This window comes from Dipodomys merriami, unplaced genomic scaffold (genome assembly GCF_024711535.1).
Source record: "Dipodomys merriami isolate MVZ:Mamm:240054 unplaced genomic scaffold, mDipMer1.0.p SCAF_7, whole genome shotgun sequence".
Classification (NCBI taxonomy): domain Eukaryota; kingdom Metazoa; phylum Chordata; class Mammalia; order Rodentia; family Heteromyidae; genus Dipodomys; species Dipodomys merriami.
In genome coordinates this window covers 24,346,066-24,360,713 of record NW_027206290.1, presented here as the reverse complement: position 1 = coordinate 24,360,713, position 14,648 = coordinate 24,346,066, and the positions used below count along the sequence as shown (strand labels likewise).

General features: G+C 43.3%; 2 protein-coding genes across 2 annotated transcripts in view; one reads left to right on the top strand and one right to left on the bottom strand.

The window, feature by feature from the left end:
- Positions 1–3,349, top strand: part of Frrs1 (ferric chelate reductase 1) — a 40,726-nt gene extending 37,377 nt beyond the window's left edge. Inside the window, exons 14-16 of the mRNA XM_070007322.1 lie at positions 1,023–1,166; positions 2,774–2,835; positions 2,913–3,349. Of these exons, the coding sequence (XP_069863423.1) occupies positions 1,023–1,166; positions 2,774–2,835; positions 2,913–3,005 (299 nt within the window). The 3' untranslated portion in view covers positions 3,006–3,349. The remainder of the gene's footprint in view (positions 1–1,022; positions 1,167–2,773; positions 2,836–2,912) is intronic.
- Positions 3,350–11,675: 8,326 nt separating this feature from the next.
- The window catches only part of Palmd (palmdelphin), a 50,140-nt gene continuing 47,167 nt past the window's right edge, over positions 11,676–14,648 (bottom strand). The window contains exon 8 of the mRNA XM_070007800.1: positions 11,676–11,963. Coding sequence (XP_069863901.1) covers positions 11,920–11,963 — 44 coding nt within the window. The 3' untranslated portion in view covers positions 11,676–11,919. The remainder of the gene's footprint in view (positions 11,964–14,648) is intronic.

The window sequence follows — 14,648 nt, the reverse complement described above, 5'->3', positions numbered from 1 at the left end:
TCTTTTGAGTAGTTTATTGGAGAAAAGAGTCTCATGGGGACTTTTCTGCTCAGGCTGGCTTTGAACCATGATCCTCAGATCTCAGCCTCCTGAGTAGCTTGGATTACAGGAATGAGCCACCAGTGCCTGGCTTAACTATTGGTTTTTAAATATTAATCCTACTCATCTTGTCAATATGAAATGTTTAAATATTAGGGTTTTTCATTGTTTAATTTTAATTTTTATTTATTTTATTTTATTTTATTATTTTTTTTTTTTTGCCGGCCGTGGGGCTTGAACTCTGGGCCTGGGCGCTGTCCCTCAGCTCTTCAGCTCAAGGCGAGCGCTCTACCACTTGAGCTACAGCACCACTTCCGGTTTTCTGGTGGTTTATTGGAGATAGGAGTCTCACGGTCTCTCCTGCCCGGGCTGGCTTTGAACCGCGATCCTCAGATCTCAGCCTCCTGAATAGCTAGGATTACAGGCGTGAGCCACCAGCGCCCCGCTATTTTATTTTATTTTTTTGGTCCAGTCGTGGGCCTGAACTCTGGGCCTGGGCGCTGTCCCTCAGCTCTTCAGCTCAAGGATAGTGCTCTACCACTTGAGCCACAGCTCCACTTCCGGTTTTTTTCTTTTTGCTTATGTGGTGCTGAGGAATTGAACCCAGGGCCTCATGCATGCAAGGCAAGCGCTCTACCACTGAGCCATCTTCCCAGCCCCTAATTTTTATTTTTCTGCTGGTCCTAGGTCTTGAACAAGGAGCCCGAGTACTGTCCCATAGCTTTTCCTGTTAAGGCTGGTTCTCTACCACTTGAGCCATACCTCAACTTCTGGGTTTTTGGTGGTTAGAGGGAGATAAGAGTCTCACAGACTTTCCTTCCCCAGGCTGGCTTGAACCATGATCCTCAGATCTCAGCTTCCCAAGTAGCTAGGATTACAGGTGTGAGCCCCTAGCCTCCGGCAAGTTTATTTTAATATAATGCACACAATAACTTCTTTTGGTGGGAATTACATTTGAATACATTTTTTTCTTTTATACTTAGTGGCAGCCATGTTCCTGGGAATGGATTTACCAGCTTTGGACCTTCCTGGTCCACAGAAAACCTATACAATGATTGGATTTGTGGGCTGGCACATTGGAACTGAAATCATCCTGGAGATACACGCTTACTGGCTCTCTCGAAAAGGTGACTTTTAGGAAAGCCGAGTGAAGCAGAATCATGTTCTCGCCAACTGCTGGGGTTCAGTTAGTTTCCTGGTACTGGTAGGGGATCATTATGTAGTAGCTTCTTAGTTACCACGTGATTCCTTACCCTTCCCTTCTCTTCCCTTTCTTGTGGATTCCCTACCCTCCCTCCCTCCCTCCCTCCCTCCCTCCCTCCCTCCTTTCCTTCAGGGCCTTATCTCTCACTTGCCTTTTTCAATTCAGGGCTGGTGCTCTACCACTTGAGCCACAGATTTGTTAGCAAACTGGAGATAAGAGTATCACAGACTTTTCTGTCTTCACGAGCTTCTAACTGTGATCCTCAGTTCTCAGCCTCCTGAGGAGCTAGGATTACAGGCTAGCTATGCTATCAGTAGTATTGGGCTTTCTGAAAAACGTGTAAGGGAAAGGTCTCTGGTAGCACAGCTGAGACCATCTTGGTAAGTTCATGCACTCTGGGTGATGATCGGGTCAAGACCCAGCACACCCTGGGCACTTGGACAACTAGAGGAAGGAGAGACCCAGAGCCCTGGAATTTAGGTGATAATAGCTAGACAGGATCTACTTTGCCAGTGTTCTCTGGTTGGGTCTTAATGCCCAGCAGGGCCAAGATCTCTATAGCCACCACTGAGTGGGGAATGGAAGCCATTTTGAACTAGCTGAGATCTCTATGTCCTATCTAGTTGTCAGCCTCCAATAGTGTGACCTCAAAACAAGAAACTCTTGGTGTCTAGTTCATATGCCTGGGCAGCTGTTAGATGAGATTGGACAAGACCAAGTTGGTGTGGCTGTAGCCGAACAGCTTGTAGAGCCAGAGACATGTCTGTTCTCCTACTCTGGCTTCTTCTTTTTTAAAACCTCGGTCTCATTTTGTATCCCAGACTGGCCTCAAATGTGAGATTGTTTGCCTCAGCCGCACTGGGACTACAGGTGTGTACTACCACTCCTTTGGTCCTTGGTAGGGTTATGTTCTTGAGGTTTTGATGACACCCCGAATTTCAGCTGACAAATTAAAATATGTATATACATAGAACCTGGATTGTCATCACATGTTAATTAGCTTGATTTAGCAACTCCACAACCTATTGAAATGTGATATTCCATAGACATATATAATTGGTAGTTGTTCATTAACAAAGGAAAATGAAAGGTTCTTAGGATTTTGGTGTGGTGTCAATGAGTGGAGGAAGAGAACTGGTTTAAAAGACATTTTTTCATTGTAATTATAAAGGTGAGATACAGAGGGGTTACAGTTACATAAGTCAGGTGAAGAGTACGTTTCTTTTTGGACAATGTCACCTCTTCTAGCTCCCTCCCAGTTTTCCCCTCCCGTCCCCACCCACAAGTTGTATACTTCATTTTCAATACAGTGCCTGGTGACTACACTGCTACATTTGTTCACCCTTTGTCTCTCTGTTTCTGTCCCTGGAAGAGAGCTTTTAAGTTCTTTGAGACAGGTCCCAGTTTGCAAGAGCCTTAAATATTCCTGGGAATCAGTGAGCACGAGGAATCAGTTATTTTCCCCTAGTTTATGTACAAGTCCGTGTTCCTGCATAGCATGGTGTTTATAGGCTATGTTGTTCTTGACAGTGCAAATACTGGATGATGACAGAATTCAGATCCTTCAGTCTCTGACGTCAGCAGAGGCAGAGGTAAATTCTTCATTGCTTGTCTATTCACATACAGCTTGGTGCTGGTCCTTGCTCTTATGTCTCAATTTTTCTTCCAGGGCCATGCTTTTAAAAAGGCTGTGTTGGCAATTTATGTCAGTGGGAATGTGACTTTTCTCATCATGTTCTTCTCTGCAATCAGCCGTCTCTAAGCAAGCTAAGACCTTGCTTTCTATGGACCAGGTGAAAATCATCCTCAAACCAAAGGAACTCACAGCTGATACTGCCTGCCTGCAGCAGAGCCCCCAACATCTGTTTTGGAAACCCAAGGATACATCTGTAGGGAAGTTCTGAAGCCTGGTCTTCATAGAGCAAAGGCAAGAGGCCTGTGTAGACAGTTCCGGATATTAAGTGCCTTGTGTGCAGTTCTGCATCTTAAAGCTTCATTGTACTTGAGGAGAAATGACTCCAGTATTCTATGTTGTAATTTTAAGAATGCTAGCATTGAAGAAAGTAAAACAAGAATAACTAGGAAATTGAAATATCATTAGGATAAAACGAAAGGCTATTAAGGCATATATATATATATATATATATATATATATATATATATATATATATATATGCACAAATATATTTTTTTACAAAGGTGATGTTGTACTTTAAAGGAAACACCTATTTTTCATGGCTTATCTGAAGTTTTCCCTCAGGCCCAGGGATGTAGGTCAGCAGAAAACACTTGCCTAATAAGGCTGAGGCTCTGGCTTTGATCCTAAGGCTCCCGTCCCCCACAGGAAGTATGTTTTCCAGTTCAGTTTTGGGGATACTTTCTTTCTTTTTTGTATTTCAATTCTTCTCTAGTCAAAGATGGAGGAAGGGTTGACTTCATTGTAGATGTTTATTAATATTAAATTATAGAAATATACTTTCTTCATTAGCAATGAGATGCAAGTGGGCATCTCCTGCTTAAAGATACTATTTATTGTACTACACAGAGACAAAATGTCATTTTATCTGTTGTTTCAACTGTGAGAGTTAAGTCTTTATAGCATTGGGGGATTTGGACCTGAATCTCAAATGTAATGAACTCACCCATTTGAACATATCAAACAGTCCTCTCTTTCCTTACAGAAATAGTTATATGGGTGGAAAAAGTTTCCTGATGCTCTAATCAATATAGACAGTGTACTTCTGCAATAGTATATGGCCAGGTTTCATCTTTGCTATGAGGACATCTTGCCAGTGGGTGGTGCTAGGATACCAAAGTATTCACGTTGGTGTTTCCTTGGCTGTGATTCACCTTCAGTATTTATAACATTGCATGTTATTTCTTTATATTTTAAGAGCTCATCTTAATGTTTATGTGAAAATTTTGTGCCTTTTCTCTTTTGAGCTGGACTTAAGAGATGGTACAAATTCAAAAAAAATTTCTTTTGTGTGCCAGTCCTGGGGCTTGAACTCAGGGCCTTGGTGCACAGCACCACTTCCAGGTTTTTCTGTTTATGTGATACTGAGGAATCGAGCCTAGGGCTTCTTGCATTCTAGGCAAGCACTCTACCACTAAGCCACATTCCCAGCCCTCAAGTGTTTTTATTTTATTGTTTTAGTGTTTTGTTTTTTTTTTTTGGGTCAGTCCTGGGGCTTGAACTCTGGGCCTGGGTGCTGTCCCTCAGCTCTTCAGCTCAAGGTTAGCACTCTACCATTTGAGCCACAGTACCACTTCCAGTTTTCTGGAAACCAGCTTGGGCTGGTTTTGAACTGTGCTCCTCAGATTTCAGCCTCTTGAGTAGCTAGGATTACAGGCGTGAGCCACCAGTATTTTAGATGTTTTGCAGTGCCAGAGATGAAAGCAGGTTCTAGCACATTCTAGGCAAGAGCTCAGTCACTGAGCTATACCACCAGGCCTTGGTGTTTTGGAGGTAGGGTCTTGCTATATGTCCTAGGCTGGTAGTGAACTTCAGATTTTCCTGCCTTTCCCTCTCAAGGGCTGGGATTACTGACATGTGCCATCATGCTTAGTGTCTCTCATTTAATCTCAATGGATAAAACCTTTTCAGTAGGACCAAATTATGACTCTTGTAAGTGGTTTGGTACCCACAAATTCCAAGTTCTTATTCTTCACTCCTCTCAGATTTTGTTCTTGTTTCTGTGATAAACAATCCAGTAGTTTCCTTTCTTCCCTTTTTCCTTCCTTTGCTCCCTCCCTTCTTTCCTCCTTCTTTCCCCCCTCCTTCTTTCCCTCTCTCCTTCCCTCCTTTCTCTTTCTGTTTTTTCTCTCTTCTTTCTTTCCCTCCCTCCCTTCTTTCCCTCCTTCCTTCCTTCCTTCCTTCCTTCCTTCCTTCCTTCCTTCCTTCCTTCCTTCCTTCCTTCCCTCCCTCCTCCTTCCCTTCTCTCTCTTTCTTTCTTTCTTTCTTTCTTCCTTCCTTCCTTCCTTCCTTCCTTCCTTCCTTCCTTCCTTCCTTCCTTCCTTCCTTCCTTCCTTTTCATTATCAAAGCCTCAGTGTGCTTGGCAGGTAGGTGCTCTACCACTTGAGCTGTGCCTTCAGCCCAGTCTGAGTAATTTATTTCTTTTAATAGGAGTGATTTTTTTCCAATGAAATGTCTTTCTGTGTTGTCAAAAGTAGTGAGTAGAATCACAGTTTTTTTAAAGAAAGGATGCTTTAGAAAATAAGATTAAATATGTTTATTTTGAGGCATAAACCTTTTGGAAAAGGATGGTTAGGGTAGCATTCATAACAGGCTTAAAAATTATTTACAGGTCTGTAGAAAGCAGTCTTAAAGGCACAGGTGGTCTAGAGACTGAATAAATGAATCACATACACTGCAGAACTTTTTTTTTTGGTGCCTATACTGTAGCTTAAACTCAGGGTCTTGACACTCCTGAGCTTTTTAAGCTCAGGGCTATTCCTCTTACCACTTTGAGCCACAGTACCACTTCCAGTTTTTTGGTAGTTAATTGGAGATAAGAGTCTCACAGACTTTTACTTCCCCGGGCTGACTCTGAACCTTGATGCTCAGATCTCAGCTTCCTGAGTAGCTAGGATGACAGGCGTGAGCCACTGATGCTCAGGTTAGTACTTTTTGTTTTGTTTTGAATCAGGACTTTGGGCTGTCATGTGGTTAAGTTATTCCTCAGGCTTCCTCCCTGGGACACCACGGGAAATGTCAAATACAGTAGGTGCTGGCTGGAAAGTTGTGGGGTACATACAGGTAGCTCTCAGCAGACATTTTCTTTATTTATATATGCAGGGAGCGGGCAGGAGAGGTCCTTGTTCAGGATAATCCATTTTAGGTGTGAACGAAAGGTTCTGAGTCCTGTGCAAAACAGGTGTCCTATTCTTCCTTACCCATCCCCTTCGTAACTTCTCCCTGTACCATTCCCCTACCTGGAATGTTCTTTCTATTCTTATTCTAGCAGAACCTCATGGACAGAGTTCCCACTCAAATTCTTTCTTCTGTTTTTGGAACTTTCTCAAAGCTCTGTCCAACACCGCTCTCTTCCTGTCCTGATCATCCTTTTCAATGGGAAGTGGCAAGAGGAGAGGCAGCTGATGGTATAAATGAGAAGGGACCAGAGACTGCGAGTGCTTGGGAGCCACATTGGCTTGCTGTGCGAGCTGCATGGTGGACAGGTCTGGTCTCTGGTGAGCCCAGTCTGTTTCTTGGCAAAGCTCCATTCACGGAGCCCCATGAGGTGCAATAGCATGGTGTTGGTCCATGGTGCTGGCTTTGTGCAGGTCACCGATGCTATTGACATTCTACTACAGTGTTACACTTTATTGCTTTTTACATATAAGATGTGTACTTTGTACTACCTGAAACCAATGGATGGTCGCAAACATGCCATGTGAAGTAGGCCCAGATGCAAAAGGACCACTGCTGGATGATTGCAATTCAATATGGCTGCCAGAGGTGTCCGATGAGTGGAAGCTAGCAAGTGGGGCGGTGGTCATCAGGGAGTGGCGTGGGTGGAGAGGGGCATGGGAGTTGGGAGGGAATGAATGCTGGGTTTGTTCTAGAGATGGGGGGGGTGAGGATGGTTGTACAACACTGAGAATGTAATAAAATACACTGAACTAGATACTCAATCCTGGTGAACAATGGTAAGACTAAATAAATACTAAACATGGAGAATAAATGCTTGTGGTGTTATTATTTGCAATAGCTGAAGGTAATATCAACTCAAGTCAGTTAATGGGTGAATGGATTGTAGTATGCTCCCCACAGTGGAATATTATTACTCAATTAGGAAAGTGATGACAGGGGTCATGGAGCAAGATAGATTGCATTCAAAAGCTGCTTTGTTAAATGGCAGCCTGCTTAAAGGTAACAGTGGCACGAGATTGTGAACCAGTTAAAATGGTTGTGTTAGCTTATGTAGAATTCACCTCAGTGGGCAGAATATTTGTCTTGGTATTGCTCTTGGATTGCACCTTTGAGTGAAAAACATTTGGAAGGTTTTGTTGTTGTTGTTGTTGTTGTTGGTTGTGGAGCTTGAACTCTGGGCCTGGGCACTGTCCCTCAGCTCTTCAGCTCAAGGTGAGCGCTCTACCACTTGAGCCACAGCGCCACTTCTGGTTTTCTGGAGGTTCATGGGAAATAAAAGTCTCATGGACTTTCCTGCCCAGACTGGCTTTGAACCGTGATCCTCAATCTCAGCCTCCTGAGTAGCTAGGATGATAGGCGTGAGCCACTGGCACCTGGCGACATTTGGAGGTTTTTTTTTTGTTTTTTTTTTTTTTTTTTTGTCGGTCGTGGGGCTTGAACTCTGGGCCTGGGCGCTGTCCCTCAGCTCTTCAGCTCAAGGTGAGCGCTCTACCACTTGAGCCACAGAGCCACTTCCGGTTTTCTGGTGGTTTATTGGAGATAGGAGTCTCATGGTCTTTCTTGCCCGGGCTGGCTTTGAACCGCGATCCTCAGATCTCAGCCTCCTGAGTAGCTAGGATTACAGGCGTGAGCCACCAGCGCCCGGCTTGGAGGTTTTTTTGTTTTTGTTTTATTTTTAGCAGGACGCAATATGTAAGTTTTAAGAACTTAATATGTATGTAACTTAATATGTAAGTTTCACATATTAAGACATTTGTCTTATTCTGTAAGCTGCCTGTCTAATGAATATTCCTGCTCCTGTTCTACCCCATTCCTTCTCCCCACTCTACCCCCACTTCTTCCCCTCAAGATCTTTCTATTAACCTCCTTTATTCTATTTCCCCTCTCTTCCCCTCCCCTCCCCCCACTCCCCTCTCCCACTACTCTTTTTTCTCAATTACTATTATTATTATTATTACTATTATTTGCTTGGTATCAGTTTAACTTCTTATTTGGTCTTGTACTAATGATTATGGGGGAGAAGGGTCTTACAGTATATACTAAGAAGAATTATCTTTTATATGTGATCTCTATTTCACATGTAAAAGATTACACTATCTAAGGGTTCCTGTGGAGTACCTCAATAGATTTTTAGGTTTTCAGCCAAACACTCATATGGTGATTACTAAGAGTTTCCTGCAAACCATACATCCCAAGTTTCAATGTCCACTGCCAGTAAGTAATGTCTAAGCAAGATCTGTCACACCAGGCTGCCTCTTCTGCAAAACCACTATGAACTTCAATAATGCAGTTACGCAGAGGCCCTGGGCATGGGGTGGAGGAAGAACCTGGTGAGGAGACCATCTGGAGAGGAAGGAAGCTACTTGAAGCAAACTCCTTGATGTTGATTTTTAACCTCAGGGCTGTGGCAGTCAGTGCAGACCCCAGGTAGCAGGGAATCCAGTGGCAAAACTGAACATTTTCTGGTTTAAGAGGTAAGAGGGCCAGGCGCTGGTGGCTATGCCTGTAAGCCTAACTACTCAGGAGGCTGAGATCTGAGGATTGGGATTCAAAGACAGCTTGGGCAGGAAAGTCCTTGAGACTCTTCTCTCCAATGAATCAATAGAAAACGGGAAGTGGCGCTGTGGCTCAAAGTGGTAGAGTACTAGCCTTGAGTGAAAAAGCTCAAGGACACTGCCCAGGTCCTGAGTTCAAGCCCCACAACTGACCAAAAAAAAAAAAAAAAAAAGACCAGAGGACTGATGGTTAGTGCAGCTGCTGCTCCTAGAGGTAAGGTGGTATGATCCTGGAAACAAATGTTAGGAGGGGATTCTAAACCTTATTTGTCCATATCGTAGTTTGTCTCCTGGTCGCATGCATGGGTCTAATGAAAGAGCCCCGGGAAAACCTACAGCTCATAGGATAGTTAGATGAGTTACTCAGTATGTCCCCTGTGGTCCGAAGCATGAGAAGAGCCAATGGTGTCTCTACTGTGCCCGAGCAGCATATCCAGGTTTTAGCAAGGACACTCAGGCAACGGCAAGGAAGTCCAAGTCATCCAGGAGGGAGAGAAAGAAGACTATCATCTGTCCAGACATACCATAATCCTCTACCTGGCAAGTCCTCAGGAATCTGCTAAAACCAATACTGAAAGAGGTTAAGGAGACTACAAGGATGTTTCTAAACACTGCCAGTGAACAATCAAAAATTGGAAACTAGGAAAATAGAATCTGATTCATCATAACCTTGAAAAATTATTACTATTTTGTTGTGTTCGTATTGGAGTTTAAATCCTGAGCCTTGAATTTTGTGTTCTTGCTTAACTTTCTCTGCTCTACCTATTGAGCCACAGCTCCACTTTGAGCTTTTTGCTGGTTAATTGGAGATAAGCATCTCACAGACTTTCCTGCCTTGTAGCTTTGAACCTTGATCTTTGCATCTCAGCCTCTTACGCATCTAGGATTACAGGTGTGAGCCACCAGTACCTGTCCATACCTGCAAGAGAATAGGTTTAACAAATACAAGGCTCTACATGGAAACTTACAAAAGACACTTATGAAACTTACAAAAGAGACACATTTTCCAGTGTTAGAACCTGCAGAAGGACTTCAGCAACCAAGAGTTTTGCTTTGCTGTGTTCCTCTCCAAAAGGGGAAAAGAGTCAGTGTGGCATGACTTGATTAGCTGACCTGCAGCCTGGCCACCTAGTGGTAAGAACTTGCTCAGGGAAGAATGTGATGAAAATGACATTTCCCCTCCATGGTCTTCCCCCGAACCATCACTGCAGCCCAGTCATGGGAAAAACACCAGAAAATACAATAGTACACACTCTACAGACCAACTGCTGAATTCCTTGCCAACCACTTTCACCTCTGTTGAGGTCATATCACACACACACACACACACACACACACACACACACACACACACAGAGGGCAAGTCTGAACAATGATCACAACCAAGAGAGAGCTAAGGGAACAAGACAAGTAAAACCAACATGGCTGCCACCATGGGATCTTGGAATAGAAAAAGGACATCAGCTGAACACGAAGGACATCTGAGCACAGTGGGAATTTAGCTATGAGTGTTACTACTGCGCTGTTGTAAGAGACAGTAAGGTCATCACTTCTTATGTGAGCACAGCAGAAACAGGCGTTACTTAGTTGCCCCCATTTGTCTGAGGTGGACCCAATGCGTTGTCATACCCTGACACGTGCTGTGGAGATGGCAGTTTTGGACAATGGCTTTTGAAACCTTGAAGTTAAAGGATTATGACAGAAAACCGGCAGGCTCTGAGGCATGCTTGAAGAGCCCTATTTCCTGTAGCCATAAGGGCAGTGTGTGCTTCAAAGAAAGTCCATGCCGGACTCATAAAGCTGGTAGAGCCATGGTGAAAGCCAGGGTCAGGAAAGGGTAGGTGTCCCCTGGCCCTTGGGTTAGGGTGTTTATTCAAAAGACCTCAGAAATGTAAACTTGCTGATTGCCCAGAACACTCCATGCCAGCAGAGGGCGATCTCTCCTGGGCAATACAAACTAGCACGAATCTGGATGGAGGACAGATAGCTAAGGCTAGGAATGAGAGAAGAGAATTTACTGACCCACGTATATGCTTCAAAGCAGGATTGATTTAAAATCTTGGCAAAGAACACAGGGATAATACGATATGCCTCCCTCCCCTATTTTTCTTATTGTGGTACTAGGGTTTGAATTCAGGGCCTCATGCTTGGTAGGCAGTCTACCATAGGAATAACATGCTATATGTCCTCTTCTTAGTCCTTCCCCACCCTGCCACCCCATCCCTTGCATTACCACAGTTTGAACTCGGTCTTGTACTTCCTTAGTTTGCTTGCTCACATGGTTCTCTACCACTTGAACCATGCCTCCAGCCCATTTTTGCTAGTTATTTTGGAGATGAAATCTTATAAAAGTTTCTGCCTGGGCAGACTTGGAACCATAAATCTCTGAATTTCAAACTCTCGAGTAGCTAGGATTCAAGTCAGAAAGTCACCAGTGTTCAACTCTTACTAGTTTTAATATAACCTAACTTGTCCCCATAGACCAGATTTGTGCTCTTAGAGAACGTCAGAATTTCTTAATCAGCTCCCTTCGGTCATAATGGGTCATGGGGTTCACACTGAGCTGAGTGAAAAAGAAGGGCGATAATCTGAGAAGAATAAATATGGCTGGTTCACCACTGGTCAGCATTGGGCAAGCTGGCAAGACAACACCAACACGAATCTCCAAGTATGAGGTGAATGATTACATGCATCTTTTGGTTGAGTTTCTACCAAGCCAGTCTCACTCCTAGGTCTTTCACAAGTGGGCACACTTGCCTGACCGTTTACACAATTGCTTTGCAACGTGTGTACTTGTCAGAGGTGAAAATGAATATTTCTGTAACGAGGTATAAAGGTCTTTCCATTTTGATGCTAGCCAAGTTACAATGCCAGTTAATGTTACACAGATGAGATATTCTAAATAGCTTTATTCTTAAGTTTATCAAGCTCTTGGCAGAAATACTTTGGTATCAATGCAGCAAAAATAATGTTGGTCCCCCTCCCTCCCTCCCCACCCCGTCCTTTGCTGAATCATTGGAAAAGTTAAACGTTGATTTTTTTTTTCCTCTAGGTTTCCTTCTTTGGAATTTTTCCACAAATAATGACTACCATTTATTCACATGGCTTAAAACGAGTATAATTATAATTATTTTTGAACATTAGGATAAAAGAAAAAGAAGCAAAAAAAAAATATCCAGAAGAGAAATCTGCCGACATTTCTTAGTTTCTTCTCTGCAGGAAGTTTCCAGAGGTGGCACTGACTTTAGATCACTTTTTTCCCAAGCTTGGCCATTCTCATCCTTAACGCTGTAGATTAAAGAAAAACATAGGGTTATATATATTAAAAAATCTTCATTGTTACTCTAAATGACTATTTCTTAGAAGGCAGGAAAGTTTAGAACATACCTCAGACGGTTTTATCCGATCATGTAAGCATTGTTTGAGTAGCACAGAAAGACAGTAGAAATAATTAAGCTATGGTTAACTTAAGGCCGAAGCAGGTTCAGAACTAGAAGGAACCTATTTCTACAAAGATTAGAAGAATTAGTAGAGCAAGCACAGTACACATGGAATGAATACAGAATTAGCTCACACTCTTTCAACTAGACACAGACAGACATTTCTTAGGTCAATGACTGTATTTTGCACATGTTCTTAGCTCAGTACTACTACAAAAAAGATATTAACATTTCAGTTATATTTAGGTTATTTTTGAGCTCATTAAAAGTGGTTGTCCAACAGGTGGGCACTGGTGGCTCCTGCCTGTAATCCTAGCTACTTAGGAAGCTAAGATTTAGGGACTGTGGTTCAAAGCCCACCTGGGCAGGAAAGTCCATGAGATGCTTATCTCTCGTTAATGACCAAAATGCCAGAAGTGGAAGTATTAAGTGGTAGAGCAACATCAGGCAAGTGAGACGCTGGGCCACTGGTGGCTCATGCCTGTAACCCTAGCTACTTAAGAGTCTCAGATGTGAGGATTGAGGTTTGAAGCCAGCTGGGAGCAGAAGAGTCGGCGAGACTCTTATCTCCAATTAAGCACCAAAAACAGCTGTGGCTCAGGTGGTAGAGAGCTAACCTTGAGCAAAAATGCTGAGGGATAGTGCCCAGGAACCGAGTTCAAGCCCTCGTACCAGCACACAGATAAAAACATTGTGATAAAATAAATATGCCTACAAATCTGCTGCTGATAGGCTGGCTGTAGAAAGCGTTTTTAGATTGCCAATTTGAATGTGTAACACCCTGTCTCAGGCCTTAATGTTTAAGACAGCAAGGTATAGATAGCTGCTTTGGTCACATTCAGAACTGCAAGGCACTGATTTAATAATCACTTTAATGATGTCTTGTTCCATTCATGTGTAATGGTCCAAGAACAAGCTATTTTTTTTTTTTTTTACTAAATGCATGATTTTGTTTAATGAAACAATAAGGCATATTTTCTCATTTCTCTACCATTTATTAGCTATCCATTAGCCAAAGAAATGACCCTATCTCTAAGAAGGCCTTTTGTATAAATAGAAGGAGGGATGGAAGACCAATCTTGGAACACCCCTGTGATCCTTTCTATCATCCTTCCACTTGCATATAAAATACTTTCATTTCACTGAAGTTAGAGGGCATTATTTCCCTTGCAACTTGACACTTGACTCAGTCACATTTCTTGTGACCGCATCTGGATTTAGGATGGATGGAGAGAATCTCCTTTGCTCTGTGGCCCAGAGGAGAGGCTGTGGTTTTGCCCAGCAGGAGGGTGACAGAGGAAGGGGCACGGAGGCTTCATCAAACTTCCCTTCTTAGTTTTTATGGACCTCCACATCACCAGTGGCAAAACTGAGCAGTCAGGGCCTTTTGAAAGGTCTCTTTTAAGGCTGGAGCAAAATCACCTTGTGATTCTGTGAATCAGGTATACCTCTGTGTGTCTGGACATTTGGTAAAGTTTGTTAGTCAGCGTTCCTGTCTCTCCTTCCTTCAAGCCAATGGCAGGTGGAGATGGTATGGATTCCCAGGAAAGCACGCTGGCAATGGTGCAGCAGCTAACAAGCCCCACCTTCTGTCCCCATAGCAACTGGGACACCTTAGAGGAAGAGAGCTTCTGTCCTTTCTCTCCTTCCTGGATCCCATTGGCTGCCACAAGGCTGCCAATTCCAGCATGAAAAGCTGAGGCTTCCCATCTTCATCTTGGAATCCCATTCCTGTCTCTCAAAGGGCAGCATGGAGCTAGACCTGCCATTGACAGGGGGCTGCCAGCTATGTGGCTGGCAGGCCCCTGGGAGGTAGTGGGGATCCCAGGAAAAACTTTCTGGGGGTCATACAATGGCAGACATGTCTGGGCATTGAGCTGTATCTTAGTCTATAGCTATGCTATCATTACATGAGCACAAGGCATGACATTGCCTCAAATTGTGTGTGTGTGTGTGTGTGTGACCCAAAATTGAACTAGAAAATTTTTGTCTTCAGAAAAATCAAGTGTCCACAGTCCTATACTTTTTCTTGCATGCGGCTTGCCAAATTAAAAAAAAATCACTTTATTTAATTAGTGTTAGTACTAAGGATTAACTCAAGGTCTTGGCTTTACTCATGGCTTGTGCTCTACTGCTTGAGCCACATCTTCACTTCCCAACTTTTTGCTGGTTAGCTGGAGATTAGAGTCTCTGGCTGACTTGGAACCTCGATCCTCAGATCTCAGCCTCCTGAGTAGCCAGGATTACAGGTGTGAGTCACTGGTATACAGCCAAAACATTGCCTTTTAGATAAGGTTTTTTCAAGTGTATTTATACCAAGGGAAAAGAAACAAAAAAGTTTAAATTATTATGCCTGCTGGGACTATTTCTATTTGATAGGAGACCTATTCTATAAATAGAGGAATTGAATTAAATGGTGGCTTTTCCAGTATCAGAAGCATTCTCAGAGGGCTGTGGTAAGATCTGTGCATGTGGAATGAAAGTACCCTGGGAGCTGTGTCTTCTGTACATATGGAGACCCCCTTCCCCCCAG